Source organism: Spinacia oleracea, chromosome 5, assembly GCF_020520425.1.
Source record: "Spinacia oleracea cultivar Varoflay chromosome 5, BTI_SOV_V1, whole genome shotgun sequence".
NCBI classification, from domain to species: Eukaryota; Viridiplantae; Streptophyta; class Magnoliopsida; order Caryophyllales; family Amaranthaceae; genus Spinacia; species Spinacia oleracea.
The window spans coordinates 3,072,269-3,095,760 of record NC_079491.1 but is presented as its reverse complement, the minus strand read 5'-3'; the positions used below and the strand labels follow the sequence as shown (position 1 = coordinate 3,095,760).

At 35.6% G+C, this 23,492-nt stretch overlaps 2 protein-coding genes across 3 annotated transcripts; both read right to left on the bottom strand.

Annotated features, from left to right (window-relative positions):
* Positions 1-540: 540 nt before the first annotated feature.
* LOC110783794 (putative uridine kinase C227.14) lies at positions 541-9,976 on the bottom strand. Of its 2 annotated transcripts, none has more exons than XM_021988171.2 (12): positions 9,825-9,976; positions 8,565-8,692; positions 8,409-8,473; positions 4,620-4,697; positions 3,960-4,152; positions 3,436-3,466; positions 3,293-3,351; positions 2,689-2,762; positions 2,198-2,284; positions 1,618-1,679; positions 1,496-1,527; positions 541-980 (listed from the first exon to the last, which is right to left on the bottom strand). In XM_021988171.2, exons 1-12 carry the CDS (start codon positions 9,886-9,888, stop codon positions 891-893), a joined length of 963 nt encoding a protein of 320 aa, XP_021843863.2. In that variant the 5' UTR covers positions 9,889-9,976; the 3' UTR covers positions 541-890. The 2 variants fall into 2 exon arrangements, with proteins under 2 accessions (XP_021843863.2, XP_056684970.1); XM_056828992.1 differs by having other exon boundaries at positions 8,409-8,452.
* A 1,079-nt stretch (positions 9,977-11,055) lies between these two features.
* On the bottom strand, positions 11,056-22,672 carry LOC110783805 (DNA-directed RNA polymerase 1B, mitochondrial-like). Its single transcript, XM_021988189.2, has 19 exons — positions 21,690-22,672; positions 20,111-20,311; positions 19,871-20,004; positions 19,046-19,115; positions 18,859-18,917; positions 18,421-18,538; positions 18,186-18,299; positions 17,968-18,099; positions 17,446-17,862; positions 17,287-17,337; positions 15,167-15,237; positions 14,585-14,669; positions 14,144-14,296; positions 13,306-13,380; positions 12,992-13,081; positions 12,855-12,902; positions 12,567-12,681; positions 12,368-12,471; positions 11,056-11,920 (listed from the first exon to the last, which is right to left on the bottom strand). The coding sequence occupies exons 1-19, from the start codon at positions 22,500-22,502 to the stop codon at positions 11,810-11,812; spliced, it is 2,961 nt and encodes a 986-aa protein (XP_021843881.2). The 5' UTR covers positions 22,503-22,672; the 3' UTR covers positions 11,056-11,809.
* Between the last annotated feature and the right edge of the window lie 820 nt (positions 22,673-23,492).

Here is a 23,492-nt window from a genome sequence, read left to right as displayed (position 1 = left end):
CTCGAAAACTAATGTGAACCAATCTTTTCATAACAAGCCTAATTAGCCCAATCCATCATAACATGTTAAATAATTAAGAATATACGTGAAAGGGCTGTCAAATCGGGTCATCACCCGTTACACGTCAAGTATAATCTTTTCAGATATAATCGGATGATGTTTTGTACGGGAACATTGTGCACATGCAAATTGAATGTGAGAACATTTTTTCGTGTCACTTCGGTGTTTCTCGGATGTCGGTATGGTCGGAACAGTTTTTGTCAGCCCTAATTTCACCCGACTAGAAACAATGTTTCCGAAAGGCGTACACGGGCTTTTAAGACTATAGAGCAGTGAATAAGTGATGAACTAATATCTGTCCAAGTTTAGTGAATGTCTTCTATGAGTTGATGATAAAAGAGAGACAAAAGACCCTAAATTACAATACATAATCACAATTAACGAGGAGAAATTAAGTGATCCTGCCATGTACGGTTGATCTACTCACTCAGGGAACTGAGTTCAGTGAATCACTGAAAGAGTTCTGTTGACCAAAAAATATCTTGGATCACACATAGCTCAATTTCCCACTTTACCCTTTATGGAAACTATCAAAAGTGTGACATTTTTATGACATATTTATAGCATTTATATTTAGAAATGTTACAATTTTCTACAAATATGACAACTTGACATTTTGAACTTTCTTAGAGAGATCCAAGGATTTAGGAGGAGCAACTTCTAAGTCAAAGTCAAACGCAAAGTCAAAGTCAAAATAGTGGCTACATTTCTAAGTAAACTAGAGCAAAGAACTTATTTCAACCCCTATATGACTTTTTCCCGTGTCTCCGTTTTATTTCCCTGAGTTTATCGAGTGAAGGTCAAAATTATGCTCATGATTGATGATGAGCTTACGAGGTTTCGATTGACCTTATAACCAAGTCTGCGTTTTTCTTCGACTTCATAATCATCTCGGCGTTGGGACGGTCGTTGTACTCGATCTGGAACGCAGATATTGGTTCGCAAGTTAGTAATCAGCGCTAAAAACCATTTCAAATCTTTTTTTTCCTATTTTTTTTGTTTAAATTTAAATGTTCTTAGGCCCTATTCTTTTTGGTTGAATTTCATGAAAATTTAGTTCAGTTCAGTTCAGCTTAGCTCAAAAAGAACAGTGCCTCATAGATGTATCATGTATGTCACCGTTAATCCCCGGTCACTTGTCTGGAAAACGAGTGGCAAAGTGGGATTAGAGGTGATCAAAATTCGGGCCGGGTCGGGTTTTAACACAAAAAAACAATGTCCAAATTTATAAATTTGGTGCGGGCCAAAACAGGATTTCGGGCCGGGCTCGGGTTTTGGTGTAAAAAAATTTAGGCTACCCAAACCCGCACTTTTTGGATCGGGCCAGCGGGCCGGGCTGTATTTGATCAAGTCTAAGTGGGATAGAGGATTTGGTTTTGCTAGAAACAGTCCAACAAAGAACGGAAAAGAAAGAAATGTCGTTCATAAGACTTACCCGCCATTTCGCTTCATCAAGAGACCTCCCAGCTGTAATAATATACAATGAACCAACAGGAAAAATCAGAACTGATGGAAGCAGTTAATCATTGAACCATTTTGTAAAACAAGAATACATACACTTTGACATATGCCGCTTCAGAACCCGTTGCATAGATGAATCAAGGTCAACATCGATGAACCTTCACACATTCACAACAGAAAATTCACTTGAAACTGTCAAAACCTTTGTTATAGTTTTGAGTGCAGATTACTAGAACAATGCAAGCATGTAATAACCATTTGAATTTGCTAAAACCCAATGTTAATATGATTTTTCTTGACTAAACAGAACAGATTTGTGAATTTCTCAGTTTAATTACTTGTTGTTACGGAACCTTTGGTAGAGTTTTACTATCACCCTTCAAAACATCCTGATCAGTTACAGAACTGTGTTTGACAGAAGATTTTTATTTATCTTTTAAGTACACATTGCAGATAAATCTTATGGCTTCATCGATTTCATAATACATCGTGGCCACTGTGATCTTTCAGTATTATTGAACTAAACAAACTGTTTTTTTGGCATGCTAGTTCATTTTTAATCAACAATCAAATAAGAACTTCATCTGAGTGATAAGATGCTGTATGAAATTCTTACTTCACGATAACAGCTTAAACAGAAGCATCATAAGAAAAAAAATCAAACAAGCAGATTTACCATTTTTCGTCAAAGACAGAAGAAATATCGCTCCAAACCCCTTCATCTAGGAGCAAGTAATTTCCTTCTACAATCACAACTTTGTGCCTGCATACAAGAAATTCAAACAGAATTACATAAAAAACAAAATTTAAAGTTGACCTGAAAACAGTCGCCTATCAGGCGCAGATCCAGATAGTTCCATCACGAGTTTATTAAAATTAATCTCAAAGGTTTTTTTAAGTAGAATGAGGACAATACATAAGAAATTCCAAAAAGACCATCGGAACTTGTAGCCCTAACTATATTTGGTGGTCGAAACGCTGAAGGCAGAAAATTGTTGGAATGGAGATAAAACCGTTAAGAAAGCCGAATTATATTGGTAAGCACAATTGGTTAAGTGAGCTTGAATATCTTGAGTCATATGGTAAGGGTTCAATACCAGAAAACATCAGTATCACCAGCAATTTACAAGGGACGTATATAATCTTGTGCAAAGAGCATTTACTTACTGAAGGGAGACGAAGATGTCATCTTCAACAGGATCTCCCACGCCATGATCAAATGATGGTGCACAAACGGATCCCTGGTAAATTGATCATGTATCAGAAGAATAGTGCAAAAACACTAAAATAGTTATACTATCCAACTATTAAGACCCGTCCTCCTTTAGGCTCCATTTGGTAGGGTGTAAAACGTTTTCATGGAAAATGATTTCCCCCTTTTCAATCATTTTACATTGTTTGGTTTGGCAAGGGATGAAAAACAATTTTCCATAACTCACTCAAAGTTAGAAAAACCTTTTCCATTTGAAAGGGAGGGAAACCACTTTTCCACTTTTCCACATTTCCTCCTTACTTCTCATTTCTTCCCCTCAATGTTCACCATCTTCTCCCATTTTCTTTTAAGGAATCAAACAAAGGAAAACTAGTTTGAAATTGTGTTTTCCCTTGGAAAATGTTTTCCATGGAAAATTATTTTACACTGAAAACGTTTTACACCCAACTAAACGGAGCCTTAGTATCCATCTTTTTTCATCATAGTATGTGCTAGCATCATGTTAAGAACTAAAAACAATAATTATCATCTTTCTAAATCAATAGCAGCAGAAGTTACCTGACTCCTCAAACTTTGGAGGCATTTAAGTAACCTTGCCGGATCAAATGTCCACGGAGCTAATGTTACAAAAGGTGAGACTCTATCAGCATTTCAAAGATCAGAATAAACGGCACCGGACTGAAAAAAGTAAAGAGCCTTACCTCCTCTTCTTGCATGAGCCTCTTTGGGATCCTAATAACGATGGTGAAAAAGATAATTGGATTATAAATTAATTTTTTTAAGTAATTGGATAATAAACTTAGCAAAACAAAGTCAACATAGTATTCATCATGTTTCGGACAGGCTAGCTATATTTCTCCTATAGTGAATGACTGAATTTTCTCGTATTTTCTCCTATAAGGCTCTGTTCTGTTCACCTTATTTCCACTTATTCAGGAAAAATAAGTTCAGATAAGATAAGTTTAAGAAAAATAGGGGTTGACCAAGTACAATTTACAACTAAAATAAGTTTTGATAAGTTCAGTTAAGTTCAGATAAAATAAGTTCAGAAAAAGCATGTGAAAATAAGGTGAATAAAACGCACCCTAAGACTTTATCTAACGCTAATTACATGATACCAAATAAAGTATTCATGAAATAACGTGGAGTTGATATATTCTTTCAAATTAAATTCAACATATGCGGTGCAAGCAATGAAATAGAACATCTCAGAGAAAAGACAAACCTCCATCGCATCTAGTTGACTACGATAAAGATGAAATCCATCCATGGGGAGAACAGTAGCAATATCTGGTGATCCTACTTGTTCGTCCATGGAAGGTGATTTTTGGGGCCATAACTTGTTTATCCGCTGAACCACTTCGTGGGCCACCGTACTTTTTCCGGCACCAGGAGGACCAGCCAAGCCGACTATATACCTGCATTTTACTCAACAATCAGCGTATATAGTTTGTTTAGATCTTTTTTTTATATAAAGCAAACACAGCACATAACAGCACTCCCTCTACTCTAAAAACAGCACGGAGTAGACTCCATAAAAAATTTGGTGGTCAAAATTGACCAAGTTTTAGGTTTTGACAGTTAATTGTCAAAAACATAAGAACACCATTGCTAGATTTGTCTTAAAAAGTACATAAGAACACCATTGCTATACATTATGATTTTGCAACTTCATTATAACAGTAAACGAATACAATAGTCAAAGTCAATAAACAACGGGTTGCAGCACATATTGTTCCTAAGAACAAACATTTTCCAAAGAACTATAGGTATAACATAAACTAACAGGAGATCTTCCAAAACTCTGCCAGTTGCACCAGAAGACTTGCGCAATGGTAAGGCAGAAAAAAGAAAAAGAAAAAAAGATAAATGGAACCAAGCTTACTTAAAGTTGGGGTTTGCTGTCACGGCTGCAGTAGGAAGAAGACGGTCCGCCAGAGAATCATACACCTCATCCATAGATCTTAAAATAAAATGTATCAATAATCATGAAAAAACAATGAACACTGTAAATAAATAAGGTTTTAAGCATTATGCATTCACAGCAAAAATCAAGAGACTACATAAACGAGTAATATTCAACAGAATTGTGGTGGATAAGAAAAGTTTTGAGCCTTAGCTTAGACATGTTAACAAAACATATTTCAGAAAGCTTAAAGCCAAGATTGAGAGTTACTTCGTAACACAAGTAAGAATCCCTGACTCCCAAACAGCAACCAAAGATTCCCAAACAACATAATGCTACCTATATCACATAAAGATCATACATGACATCAAACTCCCAATTTGCTCCCAGCAAGTGTTTAAAGGCTCCGAATCTTGTTTGAAATCCAGTCCAAACAACTAATATAGAGTAGTAATAGTAAACATCAATAGGAATAGGAGGGAAGCCTCTTAGAATTGACCAACTTTCATAGAATGTATTACACTAGATCCAACACTGGCTGATAGGAAAAACACCCACCTAAGACGTATAGATGAAATGTGCTAAATTTTTTGGCAGTTTATTAGGTGTCCCAGGGTAATACATCATATGAAGATCTCCAGGGTTACCTAATACGTAGTACGAATATGGAATACGAGGGTTGGTCGAATTGTAATAAGTTTTGAATTATTTTGAAATACGATTTTTGATAACATAATACGAGACTTCATTTAAATTGGAAAAAAAAAATACATAATTACGTTTAATCAAAGTCCTATGTCATCAAAATTCCTTAAAGATATACTTAAAAGAGAAGAGAAAATATAGAAACAAAATACATGATATAGATTAAATACTCCTAGAACATCAGTTCCTCCTTTCTCGTTGCAACATTTCCCTCTTTGAGCTTCGTGACAGATTCTCACACTCAACAACATTCTCACCAGCGTTCTGACCTTCAACAACAGGATCTAGACCAACCCATCTTATACTTCAAGTGATAAGGGTGATTCCTCCAAACAAGAGCTTTTAGGATTGATATCCCACTTTCTCGATGGCCCTTTCTTATCGTTCTTAGTAAACCGAGATATAAGACGAAAGTGAGAGTGTATATAAAACAACTTATCGACTCTTGCGTTTGTTAGTCTATTCCTCTTCAAAGGACGAACTAAGCCATCAGTACTCCAAGTTCTCTCTGCCGATGAACTACTTATTGGTTGAGTTGAGTCAACACTTACTTAGCAACCTCTGCCAAATCAGGAGTTTGTGACCCATAAACTGACCACCAATCAATAGAATCCATAGTGGCAGCATCAGCTTGAGCTTGTACCATAGAGTAAATCCCCTTTTTCAACTGAAATTAAGTAAATAGATCTCGTAATTTGTTTTCTCCATTAGAATCTTATGCTGCTTTTGCAAATACTTCCATACAACCGACAACAACCTCTTTGACTTGATTTGGAGTTCTTCTAGTAAAATACCAAGAGCAGGACCTTCACATAATTTTTGTCATAGAGGTGATAACACAAAGCCTAAACAGTGAAGGGGAATAGTCATTTTATCCCACCTTGTTACGAGTAAGGTTTCCATTCGAGGGAACTCGTGTTTAACTATCATCCATTAAATCGTTTATTTCACCGAACATATTGTCCATTCTTTCATAAATCTCCCCCATCACAATACTTTGGCAATTCGTAAATTGGATAAGTAACTTTAACAATTTCCTAGACTTCAATTCAAAAAAGTATCATAATGAATACTTTCAACCATAAAAAAAAACTCAGAGTTTTAGTAGCTGCATCTTTCTTTGCAACCCAATCTTTATAAACCCTTTAAACAATTGTAGTTTCAAGTGCCTCACTACAGGATAGTAACCTACTCTAGAGACAATAATGTGACCAAACCTTGAATTTGTTATCATTAACAACATTCTAGCTTTCTTTAAACAGTGATAACACTTACTTGTTTACCAAACTTGTATGTGATTTCACTGTTTAAAGAAAACTCAACTAGCTCAACTAGAATGTTTTAATGGTAGCAAAGACAAGGTTTGGTTCACATTATTGCCTCTTGAGTAGGCTACTATCTTGTAAAGAAACACTTAAAACCAAAGTCGTTTTAAGGGCTTATAAAGATAGTATTGCAAAGCAGGATACATATACTAAAACTCTCTCTGAGTTCTTTGGTGGTTAAAAGTATTCATGATGATAATTTTTGGAATGAAGTCGGAGAAATTGTTAGTGTCACTTATATGATTTACTAATTGCTGAAGTATTATGATTGGGATGGGCCGATGGCCATAGGATAGGGGAGATTTATGAAAGAATGGACAATATGCTTGATGAAATAGAAGATGTAATAGATGATAGCAAGTATAAAAACGAATTCCCTCAAATGGAAACCATACTTGTAACTAGGTGGGATAAAATGATTATTCCTCTTCACTGTTTAGGCTTTGCGTTATCACCTTGTTTCTATGATAAACATTATCTTGAAGCACCTACTCCCAGGGGATTTTACTAGAAGAGCTCCAAATCTAGACAGAGAGGTTGGTGTGGGTTGTATGTAAACATTTGCAAAAGTAGCAGAAGACGCTGACGAAGAAAAAAAAATACGAGATCAATTTGCTGATTTTTGGTTGAATAAGGGGATTTACTCTATGGTACAAGCTCAGACTGATTCTGACACTATGTATGTTATAGATTGGTGGTCAGTTTATGGGTCACAAACTCCTGATTTGGCAGAGGTGGCTAAGTAAGTGTTGGTTCAACCAATAAGTAGTTCATCGGCAGAGAAAGCTTGGAGTACTTATGGCTTAGTTCATACTTTGAAGAGGAACAAACTAACAAGAGCAAGAGCAATTAAGTTGTTTTATATACACTCTAACCTTCGTCTTATATTTCGGTTTGCTAAGAACTATAAGAAAGGGCCATCGAGAAAGTGGGATATTAATACTGAAAGCTCCAGGAATCACCCGTAGCACTTGAAGATGTAAGATGGGTTGGTCTAGATCCTGCTATTGAAGGTCAAAACATTGGTGAGAATGTTGTTGAGCGTGATAATCTTCCACAAAACTCAAAGAGGGCAAGGGTGGAAGATATATGTGTTGCGTCAAGAAAAGGAAAGGAAAAAAGGAGGAACTGATGTTCTAGGACTCTAGGAGTATTTAATCTATATTGTGTATTTTTTTTATAGTATTTTCTCTTCTTTTTTAAGTCAGTCTTCAAGGTATTTTGATGATATATAACTTTTGATTAAACGTAATTATGTACTCTTTTTTTTTCAATTTAAATGAAGTACCGTATTCCATATTATGTTATCAAAATTCGTATTTCAAAATACCTCAAAACATATTACAATTCGACTAACCCTTGTATTCAATATTCGTAGCGTATTTGTGCTAAATCATACTACACATTAGGTAACCCTGCCAATGACCAAAAACCTATACGAACTTGCAAAAGTTCAAGACTCCTCTCCTGGTGCGTCTCAGCTCTCGACTCCTTAAAATATTAAGTGTCCAAACTTCAAAATCATGACTAAGCTGACCCTCTAAGTTTCTTTAGCTTCAAATCCCCACTTCCATTACGCAACTCATTTAAAGGAAAACTTTCAGATTTTACAACTGTAACTTAAGCTACTAAACAACAAATTCAAGTCTGTGTGATTCACTTCTCATTAACATGCAGCGATCTTACCATACCTTACTAAACACACTAAGTTGTCTTATATTATATGACTTCATCATACCTGGCTTCCAGTAGAGAAGCTTCATTCTTGCGGCTACATGATACTTGAAACAGGTGGGAAGCAACCTTGAATAAAACTCAAATATTACTCATTTAGTCTACTACATAGTGCATACTACACCAGAGAAGTAAATCATTACCAGTTCAATAGCTGTACCTTTAGAGTGCCTTTATTTTGAAAGTTAGATGTGACGGCATAAAGCAACGGCTGTTTTCTTTTACTAGTCAACGCTACGGATACATAAGCTTGATGCCATGGAGATATCCTTACCCCCTTTAGCAATTCTGAAGAAATTAGCAAAAATAATTGTTATGACTTAAGACACAAATCGGCTATGCTCAAACAATGAGCACGAATTATGAATATAAAGTCAAAGGAAGATTGTTAGATGGCCATATAAGAGTGTGAAGATAGTGATAAAATCGAAATGGTGCGACTATTAAAAAACACTGAGGAAGTACTACGTAAGAGATGGTGGATAGAATAACTCAAATTACTTATGACTTATGAGGCCGAATTGATTGTTCAATCTACTACTTATGATGTATTATGATTAGCATATACTCCATCCATCTCTAATAGATTTTTCATGTTAATTCTTTTACAAATTACAAAGGACTTAATTAATGAAAATACCAACTACAAATCAAACCTTCTAACACAATCTACTAAAATCATGGGATCCGTGTCTTTATAAAACATTTACAACTAAATATCAATCACTCTTATCAAATTGGCCAACTGCACTTTGCTGGTCATACATGCTGATACAATCAGCAAGTAACTATTTTCTTGCTCTTGATAAATGCTAGACAAGATCATAAGATTTATTACTAACATTGAACCAGAAAAATATATCAAATTCCATCCTAGCCCCCATCCCTGTCGTCAACAACAGTGTAAGCGCCTGGGACGGGCCGGGCTGGGCCAGGGCCAAGGTGTATAGATGATCTAGAACCTAGTTTTAGACCTTTGATCTGATTACCATTGCCATGCCATTATAACCACATATTTACCACAAATTTACATTCTTTAATGAATTACACAAATTAAAGCAACCTACTGTTAGCATTATACTAAGAAAAACACAAAGCTGAACACAAACTAACAATCAAATTAGTGAATTATTGTAAACCCATCAATTTTTCCAAAGCCTTAATCTTTAAAAACCATTAATTCCAAGTGAATTCAAGGAAAGCTTCCAACTTTCATACTCTAAAAACCCATTAAGTATGATCGCAATTCACCAACCGATGAAAAGAAACAAAACAATCCGAAAATTAATGTGGAAGAACAATACGAAAGATAAGTTAATGGTTAAAAATCGAAACTTTGAAATACACAAAGAAATTGCAAAAGGCAATAACTTAATACAGAAAGAAAGCAACGGGATGGGAGGAGAGAGAAAGAGAGAACCTGATGAAGAAGGGAAAAGGGAGTGAGTTCCTTTTGATGTGGCTGGAAAACATGAAACCTCCATTGTTGTTTTAACTGAAACAACCTTTGTTTTGTTTGTTCAATTGTTTGTCTTCTCAAATCAGAAAATCTACGGAGTACTTAAAAGAAAGATGCCACGTGTTACCATGTACTCGCGTCTGTTGTTTATTTGATTTATTTTATCTGAATTTATATTATCTAATACGTTAATAACGGTAGTATTAATGTACAATTAGGAATCATTTTGAAACTTATTTTACAGGAGTTTATTTTTTCTTAACAAACTTAAACTTGTTTCCTCAAAGTAAACTAAAATAATACTCGTAACATACTAGAAATTGTTTCAATATTCAACCAAAATAAATTTAGATAAATAATACGAAGTATCATAACTTGTTTTTGTCATAATGTCGTAATTAAAAGAGAATTGGTGAAGCATTAAATAATGAGACTAGGGGTGTTACCATGGTCGATTAACCAGGTCGTTCTATTAAACTAAGCGGTTCGATTACCAATCCATGTTATCCATCAGCAAAAGAAACAAAGAAAATGCATCATCATTTTTATAATTGCACTATTTGGAGTTTTACGTTTGTCAATGCACATCTTTAACCATTAATAGTATTCCCTCCGTTTCTTTTTGTTTGTTACGTTTAGACTTTTGCACGTTTATTAACGTATAATAAAGATTCTTTATCTTTTTTATTAAAAAAATAAACCCAAGCAAAACCTCAATCCATTAATCATTACAACAACCAATAAGATTGTTTTATTTATCAAAATGAACCAAAGCACACAAATTGTTAACTTAACATACTTGGGAAATTATAAAGAAATTTAATGAATTGAAAAAATTGGACCAATTAAAATTAAAAGTTGGCACAAAAAATGACAATATAATAAGTTTATAAAATGAAATATTCTCCCATGTAATAAACATTGTGAAACACCCTAAAAGGAATACGTAACAAACAAAAAGAAACGGAGGGAGTATCAAATTGCAAGTGAAAAACAGAGAAAGTACAAAGCACATTGTCCAATGAATTCATCCTTACACAAAACAAAGTAATATAACACAGGATTTGCAACAAATCAATGAAAGTTCAGACAACCTTCACATTCTTTATTACAGTATACTTCATACAATGTTCATATTCATCCTTGCACTATACAATGTAATAACACAGGATTTGCTATAAATCAATGAAAGTTCAGACAAGACAAACTTCACATTCTTATAACAGGACACTTCTGTGTCAAAAAATGTGTTCCTACAACTTCATTCTACACAATTCATAAGTGCTCAAAGAAGAGAAAAGAACACACGTATACATTAATAACAGTAACGCGTATATGAATCTATGCAGATAACACTCCATATCAATGGATATGCTCGCACTTTGTTCTGTTTTTACTGTCCGAAAAATAAGTAATCACTAATCAATTACAAAAATGCCCCCTCACCATCTTGTTGCTGCTTCTGCATCACCATCATGTACAGCTGCTGTAGAATCTGCTTACTGCAACTGCCATAGAGGATTCGATCCTGTTTCCTTCACAAACTTCTCTCTCTATTTCAATTCTTCGAGGATTCAAGTTCATAAATTTCTCTCTATTTCTCTTCTTTTTCTTCGAGGGTTCAAGTTCACAAATTTCTCTCTATTTCTCTTCTTCTTCGAGGGTTCAAGTTCATAAAGGCAGGTATCCCAACCAATAAAACACGGAGGGAACTCTGATCCAATGTGCAGGCAAATGGCTATGTATTTGCATCATCATAAAATGTGCAGGCAGATGGTCCACACAGAAATTTTTCCTGTTTGCCATCTCCACTTTCGGGAGGGGTAGGAATCCAATGCTTTTCTCACATGCTAATGAACCATGGATACCGAGAAATTATCTTATTGGATCATCTTCTTCTTTTGTGTATGATTAAGTGAAGGCTATATACTAATAATGCAGTCAAACTAATTGAAGAAATAGGTAGACTGCAGAACATCTCGTAAGTCAAAATCTCCACGTTCAGGGAGAGGAGGAAATTGTAATGTCGGGAATGATTCTTGAAAGCTTTCCAACAACTGCACATGTATATCCCGTGTAAGTTAGAGATATGTCACGAATGCAAATAAACTACAGTAAGCTGCAATGAACCAAAGGTGCGTTCTATTCACCTGATTTTCACTTATTTTTCCTGAACTTATCAAAACTTTAGTTATAAATTGTACTTGGTCAACCCTTATTTTTCCTAAACTTATTTTTCCTGAAATAAGTGAAATAAGGTGAGCAAAATAGAGCCTAAAGCTCGGCCTAAGCTCAATTTCAAGGGGTTCATGTGTGTTGAACCCTAATTGTGTAGAGTTTATATTTAGTACAGTACTAAGGCAAGGAAAAAGTTGAGTCTCCAAAAAAGAGACTTTTCCAGCTCAAACAGACCCAAAATAAACGGAGAAAAAGAAACAAAAGGTTTTAGTGGATAAACAAAACTTCATGGACCAAAAGAGTACTCATCATATAAAAATACTTACATTCTCAAGTATTGGTTGTTCATAGAGCTCAACAAACTTCACCCTTAATATCCGGTTCATTTCGTCAACATCACATGCATGTGTCCAATATGAATCATGAACACCTATAGAAGTCAAGTGAGCGGACCAAATAGTTAGAATGAGATAAGCAACAATCCCCTGGAGATAGGATGATCCAAGTTGAGCATACAAAACAGACCTGCAAAGTACATGCCAGCTTGTTTGCAGGCAACGGCAGTCATCATCATGTGGGAACCATCAAGAGAGTGGACAAAATTTGGAGGAAATGCTGTTCTCTGGCGCTTAACCATGATCTGCCACATACACAAAATAAAATCTCAGCCTTGTAACAAAATTTAGAGGAAATGTTGTTTATTATTTATGATTTATGATTTATCAATTTATCATTTACTATAATTCAGTTCAGTTCAGTTCAGCTCAAAAGAATTTGGCCTAAGTTTGCTTCTATAAAGTGGGTAAGGTTTACCTTATCTGTATCACAACGAAGGGTTAAAACCTGAAGAGAAGTCTTGATCTGCAATTATATCAACTGCTTGTTAGGGGAAGAGAAGAAAAACCTTCAGAAAAAGTACAAGCCAAAAGTCTATGAGCTTAGAATGTTACAAGGCGTCTTCCATAATTGCGATAAGGTTGAACAACAGGGAGTCCAAGAGGTGTTGTCCATCGCACGGGCTGGTTTTCGGATGCTATGATCTGTTTTACAGACAAATTTAGACGAACTGCGAGTAAAGAATTTTAAACTACCTACTGCATGCCAAACACTACATATTACAGTGACTTCACATTCTACACATTAACTATTGAAAAGGAAATATTTTTGTTAGTCAGGAAATCAGCAGAATCAAACTTGACGCTCAAAATTACATTAACTTGCATACATGAAATTGTAGCGGACAGGTAGGTCAAAGATCACAAACCTTTGCGCAGTCACCGAGCCAACCCATTATGCGACGTGCTGCTTCAAACATTTCTTCAAGTGCAGTCATGGTGATCTGCTCATGCAAAATAACCAAAGCAAAACAACATGGAAAAAATGTGTAAAAGAATAAGAAAATTACTTACAAACACCATTTTGGTGGTTCGCTGAAAGTATCACATAATAGCAAATAACAATTCAAACATAGTTATACTACTATAAACTGAACAAAGTGTATGTGCAGACTTTAGATGGTAAACCATACTAGAATAAATCTCGACAAAATGTAAAGACCGGTGTAAAAATTGTCTATCAGTGTTTTATACAACTCTTAACTATTTACTCACTTATGACTTGACATACTCTATCTCAGCTTCCTCGGTTATGATAACTGTCGTACAATACTTGGCTTCCTCATTTTTTGATACTTATATTATCTTGCAAAAGGTTGAACAAAAAAAAACAAAAAAAAGTGGCTGAATTCAAACAATATCTACAAGACCCAGAACGAAATTCAAATTCTTGAGCATGGAGGAATTTTACAGGCAACATAATTCTTGAAGTGTTGAAAGAATTAAAACGTCTCAACCATCCCTAAGTCCTTCCTAAGTTCAGAGGAAGATAAGAACGACATAAAGGCGTAGAAAACCTTCTAGGTACTTCTAGATAATTGGATGAACACACTAGGTACCACAGAGGCATAACATCCCCATAAAGAGGTCAAAGTAATGAACAAAAGACACAATGTTCCTGCAAATTAGTTATAGATGACATGTTGCCATCCGTTGACGAAACTTAAAACACAAGAAATATGAAACAAACATGCTGCCAAGACTTACTTTGGCAGCATAGCACGCTGCAGAAAACATCTCATTTTCATCTATAATGATTTCACGTTCTTTCAGTCTCTTCTTAATTTGATCTCGAGCGCCAATGTAAGTGACACCATACACCGAAGTCATTACAGTCTGCTTGACCAGCTTCCTATCCACCTAGATTTTAGCATCAATTTCAGCCAAGTGTTATTCCCAGGCTATCAGCTATGGAAAACAAAATTGACAGGAAGCTATGAAATTAAAAGAAAGAGCAGAACACAAATAATCAGCTCAACTATAAAAAATATATCTACCATAAAACATCAAACATATATTGTCTATAATTGTCATAATCAAACCAAAGATTTAAATATCTAATGGAAAAAACAAAGTTTCACAATAGTCTAACTGACTCCTTTGCTCAAAAAGCCCTTTACCGGAGTAAGAAGTAGAAGAACGAGATACCTGATTCAACAGAAGCTTTGCGTGGAGTGCATTAGGTTCAGTTGAAGGATCTTTCTCAGCATCGCTACGCATAATTTCAGAAACCCTGCATGGAAGCAATTGGGTGGCAATGATGAGAAAAGATGTGACATCTTTACAGAAGTTCACACGACTATAAGGATTAATCAAGCTTGTAATACAGTGAAATCAGATAAATCAATTATTTCCTTTTAAGTTTTAACATCTAAAAAACGAACAAGAACCTAAGACGCATTATGCCAAATATGAAGCACAAACCCTCAACCCAAATACTTGTAAAAAGTCCACTAAATGTTTAATGAACTTGAAAAAATGATCTGTCAGCCACAACAGAGAAAATAACAATTGATTTTGAAGCACGGTAGAAGTCACAACTCGCAACTAGTTTTTAGTTCAGCATAGTTGCACTTACAACATCTCTGGATAGCACCTCATGATGTCTCGTAACACACATTCATTTGACTAAGATTTTTTTTCACTCTTATGAAAGGCCAGTCCACAAAACTTTCCATTTTTCTTTTTTTAAAAATAAAAATGCATTCGTTTGTCAGGAGTTTTGCTTACCGGGCAGCAATGCCAGAGTAAACATCAGCTGGTTTATCCCCTGCAACAAGATTCACGGCCTCTGCTCCAATCTGAACAAATAATGATCATCATTAAGTAGAAAAATACACTAGGTTCGCAGGCATTGCAGTTCCTGGATGTCAAATTGTTTAAAGATAATTGCCTACCCCACTAAGTTAACTACCCAATAATTGGTAGCGACTGAAGAGTGGAGACAGGCCCCATATGATTTAGATGATGAAAGTGTATGCCACAAGGCCCATTCGTCGTCTTTTTGTTCTTCCCTAGTTTATTTTTCTTTTTACTAACTTACCTTACTAATAAAAACATAACAATTAATTCACACTTGAATTATTCCACCATGATTCTGCCTGCTACTTTTTCAGAGCTCTCAGACCTAAATGTAATTTTACTAAACAGTTATAACTTTGCTGTTTGAACACTCAAAAGAAAATTAGAGAAGTAACATTAAATGTCTAATTGCATATCATCAACACATCATAGCAAGGGGTGCTAATCGAGTAGAGAAACTCGAGCCCGGCTCGGACAACGCTTGGTCAAAACTTGATTCAAGTTGGCTCTACTGATACTCGACTCAAAAGCTTAGCAGGCACGAGCTGAGCAAGCTTGTGAGCAAGTCAACAAAAAAATACTTCCTTTGTTCTTATTTATATGACACAATGGAGTTTTAGACACTATTTACACAAACATCTTTGACTTCCTTTTGTGCTTTATACATAAGAAAAAACATAGTCGTGTGGGGTCTTATTAGATTTGTATCAGTAAATATTATTTAAATATCAACCTTTTATAATTTTTTCCGATCCACAATTAGAGATATTAATGTTTGAAATCGTGCATTGGCAAACTTGCCTAAATAATTGTGTCATTTAAAAAAGAACGGAGGAAGTATTAATTATTCTTTTCAATGTCCTAGAAACTTTACAAATACCAAATTGAAACTTAATACTTAAGAGTAGATTAATCCTAACAAGAAATAAAAGAATACCCTACAATGAAAAGAAAAGAAAATATCAAAGAAAAGAAATCTTGTTCTAGAAGCACAAGCAAGTTACTCTTACTCACTAATCTACTGGATGACTAGATATATTTTGCATTGTTTGACAAACTCACCAATAATGATTTACTAATGAACAAAGAAAAACAAGATTATCCCTTCAAAATCACATTTTCAACAATCCTTTATTCGTCCCCTAGCTATTATAATCAGGGTAATAAGGAAGAAGATAAGGAGCATCTCAGAATTGAATCGCCGGTACAATAGAAGACCCTCAGCTTATATTGGGTTTTTAATTTCTTCAATTAATTGTGTATGAAAAAATAGTGAAGGTTCTTGGAGGGAGATTTTCGCTTTCTGGGACATGGCTTGGGAATGAAACTTTTGCCACATATTATAGTGGTACAAGGTGTATGGTAACTTCAATAGTTTGTCCAAGATAGAGAGACGATCGTGAGTTAACTTTGACGGAGTTGAAGAGATAGTTCACCGACAGCTAGAGAGCAGGGATGAAGTGGGAGGAAGTGTAAACTTCAAGTCCAATATCGGACAAAAAGAGAGAGAGTATACAAAGGAGGGAGGCTATAAAACAAAACACATACATAGTCAAGAACTCAAGACTGTCATCCATAAATAACTTAAGCACATTTAAGGCTTGAGTTAGTTTAAATACTCACCCTCTTTTGGGGTTTAAATTAAAAATGGGCTTGAACTCTACAATAGAGCAATAGTTTTACGTATTTTGGGCTGTCATTGGGTTTTAATTAATAAAACCAAATTTAAACGAGCTTTAAGTTGAGTTTTGAGTTGAACAGCAATTTAAATTAGCGAGCACGAGAGGAGCTTAGGCTTAAGTCACGAGTCGAGCAACAATTTAAATTAACGAGCACCAGTTGAGCAACCCTTAACTCGTGATCAACTCACTCGATTAGCACCCCTAATTATATCAAGAAAGATGGTCTTGTGTGCACCTGACCAGCTAAACAAAGATAAACAATCTCCTGATTTTTTTTCTCATAACCTAGCATAAAGTTCATCTATGTTCTGTGCGAAAGCATCCATAAAACAAAATATGAAGACAGGGTAACAGGAGGCACGTTACCTTGTCTCTTCCGATGGCAGCATAATGTTGTAAACCATTACATGAACCATCCTTGCAAAAGAGAAAAAACAAAATACCGGAAAAAGGATGTCAAGTTCTCAATATGTTTTAACCTAAAAAGATTAAAGCAAAATCTTGATATTATATAACATGAAGTACCTGATGGACGGGAATATGTGACAGATAGTCTTCTGGGGATGAGCTTCTTAATGCCTCAGTAAGATTTATACATGCTGCCAGGCACTGGAAAGGATCTTCGGCAGTCAACCACCAGCGTCTACCTTCCAAAGGCCTATCCGCTGAATCGAAAATATCATCTAGACGACTCTCCGTAAATGCTATGCGACTCTCATGGGACAATTTATCAACACCACCAGCATATAAATTTGCCAGATGAATTTTGAGCCAGCAAAGTCCGGACTCTCGAAGTGGGCGTCCCTCTGCAAACTCTAAGATTCCCCGACATACATCATTACCAAGATGATTCAAATGAGGGTGCATGGGGTATGCACGGCCTCGGAAATCCAGATTGTGTGGATAGTAAAACCACTTCTCATCCTTCATCTTTCTGGCCACCTATTTCCACCACACAAAAAAAAAAAAAAAGGCATGAATAATCAAGTAACTACCCATGCTAATATTCAGCATGTCACAAAATCATATCCAAAGAAAGTGCCTCACAGCTAACTTGAGTTCTGTATCACACCGTTGAGAGTGCCTTTCTGCATTTTCTTTCTTGATACCTCTAACTGTCCACCTCCATTTCTTAATTTCCGCTGGATCATCTGTATCTGGTTCTTCTGGTATTGGAATCTGCAACATGACAAACATAAGCAATAATAAAAGCAAACCACCTTCCTTAAAACTTTAAAAGAAAACTTTTTGCCGGATAAACGTACATCTTCGCGGTCAACTAAGTCGGCAATGCACCCACCGCTTGCCCATATTCTGTCTATGACACTAAGCACCTTTGTATTTACCCTCCATTTAGTGCTACCAAGTGTATCAAGAGCCTGAACCACAGTCACATAAACTATAGTTACTTTATAGACGCAAAAAAGATAACAAAGTTGGAATAAACAAGAAAGAACATTCCTTGAAAAAAATAAAGCAACAAATATTAAATATTCAAACCTCATAAACGGTATTTAAATTGTTCTTTGCAACCCTTTTAATCGCTTCTCTTTGCTGTTTAACCCCATGAGTTCGCATAATATAAGATGGAAGAAACAAGTATGCTCCTTTGTCGTACCTAAATTAGCACAAAGGTTCAAAAGGCGGACCAATATGTATGTTCCAAGAAGACAAATCAAGGATGCATTAATCTGAAATTAATCAAAATCCTGCATGATATCCATTTCCTTTCCTCAGGAAACAATTTAGCTATCTACAATAAAAAATCCCTATTCTTGCACATGAAAAAATGGACCTCCTGGCTTAATTAGCAGATGCCATTATCAGCGAAGGAATGCAGGAAAGCTCAAAACAGGTACAGGATTGAGAGAATGGAAAAATAAATAAGAAGGGGTTGCTAATCAAATAATGTACACCACAATTCTAAAAAACGCATACCCAGTCCAGTTCAACGGAGGAACCAACATTGGCATATAAGGAATCACCATGTGCCTAGCCTGATTGAACAGTAAAAAAGTACAGTTATTTTTAAGTACGACAATATAAACAAGGTACAAGTTCAGCCTGTCATATACCAACAAGGCAGAGTGGCAAAGCCAACACTTGGGAACAAGAATATACTCACAGATTTTTCCAAACCCTTGCGGACCAAAGGATCACATTGTATTACTCCATATCTCCTGCGGATTCCTTTTCTGTTCAATAAAAAACCAAAACAATAACTTAGGCTCCATTTGGCATTACTACAGTTTCATAGTGTTCCCATTTTTTATATGAAGATATTCGAAATTATCTAAAAATAAATAAATATTTCGAATTTTCAGTTTGAGTGTCATATACCCAAATAACTCTTTATTTCGAACTTCCGACCTGGTCCTTATTTAATATGAAGATAATCCAAATAATCTAAAAAAAAACATATTTGTAATAATTCTTTCATCCTTTTCATTTTCGATCTAATATGTGGTTGTAGTTTCATGTGAAAACCAAATATTGGGATCATGGTATTATAAAGATTATACTTCGAATACAATTTGAGGTGCCTTTGGGGGTTTGCAATAAGATTTGACATGGATCTATGGAGTTATTGATTTGATGAAAGAGAATAATGAAGGAAATGATGTTGGAAATGGAGCCCTCTGCTTTTGTATACCCTTATTTTCAGATTATGTGCTTTTAATTGTTTGTGAAAGCTTTTTTTTAACTTTTGAATTAAGTGAATCTGCCATTCTCTTTACTTTTTTTAAAAAAATACGGAGTATTAAATCGGCAAAGAAGTTGTTTTGCATTCAAAAAAATAAATGTTTTGATATTAGTTTCGAAAAAATACGAAACCAAAACAAAAATATGTTTTAAGTTTTTTAATAACATAGAACTCAAAATATAAATTGTTACTGAATGAGATTGGAGGGGCATAACATGTTAGAAAATCTTTAAAACTAAATCTTACTGTGCATCTTTACAAATAGTTTGTTGAGTGTGGATAAATGCAGGGCGAATGTCCGGTGGACCATCTGCTAATTGATTTACTGGAGGTTGTATATATGCAGTTTCCATCAGTAGTTGAATTAATTTGCAGCCAACCTGAAACAATAATGCACAAATATGCGGCAAAATCAATAGAAAAGGTAGTCATGATTAAAGTCAACACTTCAACCTCATCAAATAGTCTGTAGGAGGAACTACATACCTTTACTTGGTTGTCCTGGCCCCAAGGTTTTGCATCATCTTGCCCCCTCACTATTTCTCGAACCTGCTGAACTTTTTGCTTCTTCATCAAAGAAGTCACCTTCTTCGCAAGCCTCTGTTGTACTTTTGCTGCATCATCCTCATCCATGTTCTTAGTTGCAGGTTTTTTCTTTGATTTTTCCAAGAATCTTCGAATTTTAGCCTGATACTCAGACATAAAATTTGAGTTAGCCAGATCTAGTTATGTCACATACTCTCACACAAGGAGACCACATATATAACCTGAAAAAGTACTTTTATGAAAACACATATCTATAAGAGCTATACCTGCAGCTACTAGCTTAAGGAAAGAAAATGTGGATTGGCTTATATACATAATACATGAAAAAAACTGCGAGTAGTTTTGCTTAAAATTCACCAAATGGAAGAGTGCAAGTATGCAAAAGGTCACTATACGACCCCTATAAGCTAACTGTAAGACCCGACAACTCAGTTTTGACAGATAATATAGAAGAACCTTCACAATAATAGACCACTTATAGAAGTGGCAACATACACTATAAAGGGACCGTGATATCAGGCTGCAACCATCCTTTAGACCAGCAAATTGCATAAGGCAATTTACAGAAACCTACTTATGCTAGTCAACAAAAAATATAACCACATGTTCAAAATACAATTTGACATTTTTCTCTCTTTAGTAAACATTGCTCTTATGCTAAGTCACTCTACCTCGCAGATACCACGGCTGCCATCATCGCGTTTCAAGACAACCAATAGGCAGCAGGCTTACTATTGCACATCTGATAATGTTTTCCACATAACTTACACTTCAATAGTTTTCCACATTGTTCATCCAAACAATTGAAAGGTGCTAATTTCCACTGATTGCTTTTCTTTAAGGTTTCAATGGTTTTCCACATTGTTCATCCAAAAAATTGAAAAGTACTAATTTCCACTGATTGCTTTTCTTTAGTTATCCTTCATTTAAGGTTTCAATTGATTTCCACATTAAACTAATCCCAAAAACACAGTGTGATGCTCATGCTATGAAATAAATAAACTTGCATTCTTCAAAAGCATTCGAAAAAATATAACAGGATTATGATTTAATAAGTACACCAATAGATGTAAGCTGATCATTACCTCATGTTCAATGGTTTTCCACATTGTTCATCCAAACAATTGAAAAGTACTAATCTCCACTGTTCTCCTTTCTTTAGTTATAGGTTTCAAATGATTTCCACATTAAACTAATCCCAAACACAGTGTGATGCTCATGCTATGAAATAAACAAACTTGCATTCTTCAGAATCATTTGAAAAATGTAACAGGATTATGATTCATTAAAAACACCAATAGATGTGAGCTGATCATTACCTCCTGTTCACTGGTTTTCCACATTGTTCATCCAAACAATTGAAAAGTACTAATTTCCTATCCTTCATTTAAGTTTTCAATTGATTTCCACATTAAACTAATTCCAAACACAATGTGATGCTCATGCTATGAAATAAACAAACTTGCATTCTTCAGAAGCAGTCGAAAAATGTAACAGGATTATGATTTAAAAAGTATACCTCTTGTTCAATAGCTTCACCAACTTGGGACGCAGCTTGGATCACAGTAGTAGTACCATTCATCAACAGAGCAGTCAACTTATGCATAGTGATAACCGCCATCATATCCGCCGGCAATTCATCGAGACAAGGACCATAAATCGGCCTGTTCTTCCCCACCTTTGACATTTCCTGCTCTTTCTTAATTGCATCCCTAAAAGGCTCAAACCAACCCAGAAACAAAGACTTCATGTATGGCAAATTAGGGGCAAGCTTCTGTTCACACATATCAGATAACAACTCCTGATACTCTCTCGCAGCCTCTATCCAAGCTTCAGTCTCCCCCTTCACTTGCCGTTTTCTAAGTGCCTTGTATCTCCCTGCGCTCATTCCGGCAATCACATTACTCGCCGCCTTTTGCGGTGTCGGCTGCGGCGGCGGCGGCAGCTTCACTCCCTGTGGTTTTTTAATTTCTTCCACCAATTCGCGGACTTCGTCGTCTTCTTCAGACGAAGCTGTCACGGTCTCTTCCGCCGCCGCGGTTGCGTAAGAACAACACATGGGTTGGGTGTAGAACCCAGAAATACCAAAAGGGTTTGCTGAGAACATGGAATTAGAACCACCAGTTTCACTCTTTCTACACAATTTATCCCCTTTTCGCCCAATACCGATCAATTGAAACCTGGGATTAACACTGTTTTGCCCTAAAAATTGCTTGCTTTTGGTACAATCTCGTGATGATTCATTCCATCTCGTGACATTTGAGTAAGGTTTTAGCTCACCTGAGCTTTTGATCTTCCTCAAAATCTCCAATTTTGAGGCCTTTCTCCACATTTTTTTTGTTTTTTTCGTAAGATCAAACAGAAGTTGTGCATAAAATTTAAACCCAGAATTAAAAGGAGGAAAAATTAATAATGTATGCTGTAATTGAAATGAGAAAATCGAAGGATGGAGAAAGAATGAAGAAGAAGAAGACCGGCGTTTGGCCGTCAAAAACCCTGCTTAAACCTAAGGTTCTACAATTTACACATCTTTGCACATATTTTCTTCACCGCGACAAAATATTCGACCCGATTCTAAGATAACCCGACCCATTGACCCTAGTTAATACGAATAATACCAACTAGTATTGGACTATTTGATGAGAGTATGAGACCAATGGGCCAATGGCCCAAAACAAATTTGGCATTTGTAAAGGGAAAAAACTGACCACATTATAACATTGGTATAACATAATGGACTTGGAAATACTGGTCCGACTCAAATTATTTGATTCGTGTTAACAATTGGATGACTCAAATTAAGAGTCGGGTTTAACCAATTGTTTGTTGGTTCAGTGATGATTGAGGCTGAACTTGGTAGGGAGAACTCGTGTTCGATCCCCCGTAATAAAATTGGGATGGGACTGGAACATATCCACCCAAAACTCGCCCCGAATCCGGATTAGCCTTAAAGGTGAACCGGGGGCTACACCAAAATAGATTAGGAGTCGGGTTTAAGTTGATCATATCGTATTAGTATTCGTATTAGTAAATACTAATACGGAGTTTGGTTGGGATGACCCGAGTCATCCAACAAGTATCAGGTGAGACTCACCTGAAAATGGCATGTCCGAAAGTGACTCACACCCAGCCTGAACATGTTAAAACAGATACAATAAATAATACGGAGTAATCTATAAACAATACAAAGAACATGAAATTTGGCGTAGTTTGCTAATAATGAGTTAGCTAGGTCTAAAAGTAGAGAAGGGGAAAACTTTATTGGTCTAGATGAAGACATATTATTTAATGCTGCTAGGTTATGGCCAGGAGATATTTTTGT

Coding starts and splice junctions, on each gene's coding strand:
- LOC110783794 (XM_021988171.2), bottom strand. CDS start 9,888: ATGGAGGTTTCATGTTTTCCAGCCACATCAAAAGGAACTCACTCCCTT. Junction 3,352..3,435: donor GGCTCATGCAAGAAGAGGAG/GTAAGGCTCTTT, acceptor TTGTAACATTAG/CTCCGTGGACATTTGATCCG. Junction 1,528..1,617: donor GAAGCGGCATATGTCAAAGT/GTATGTATTCTT, acceptor ATATTATTACAG/CTGGGAGGTCTCTTGATGAA.
- LOC110783805 (XM_021988189.2), bottom strand. CDS start 22,502: ATGTGGAGAAAGGCCTCAAAATTGGAGATTTTGAGGAAGATCAAAAGC. Junction 20,312..21,689: donor GTGAAGCTATTGAACAAGAG/GTATACTTTTTA, acceptor TCTGAGTATCAG/GCTAAAATTCGAAGATTCTT. Junction 18,918..19,045: donor GCAAGGGTTTGGAAAAATCT/GTGAGTATATTC, acceptor CTGTTCAATCAG/GCTAGGCACATGGTGATTCC.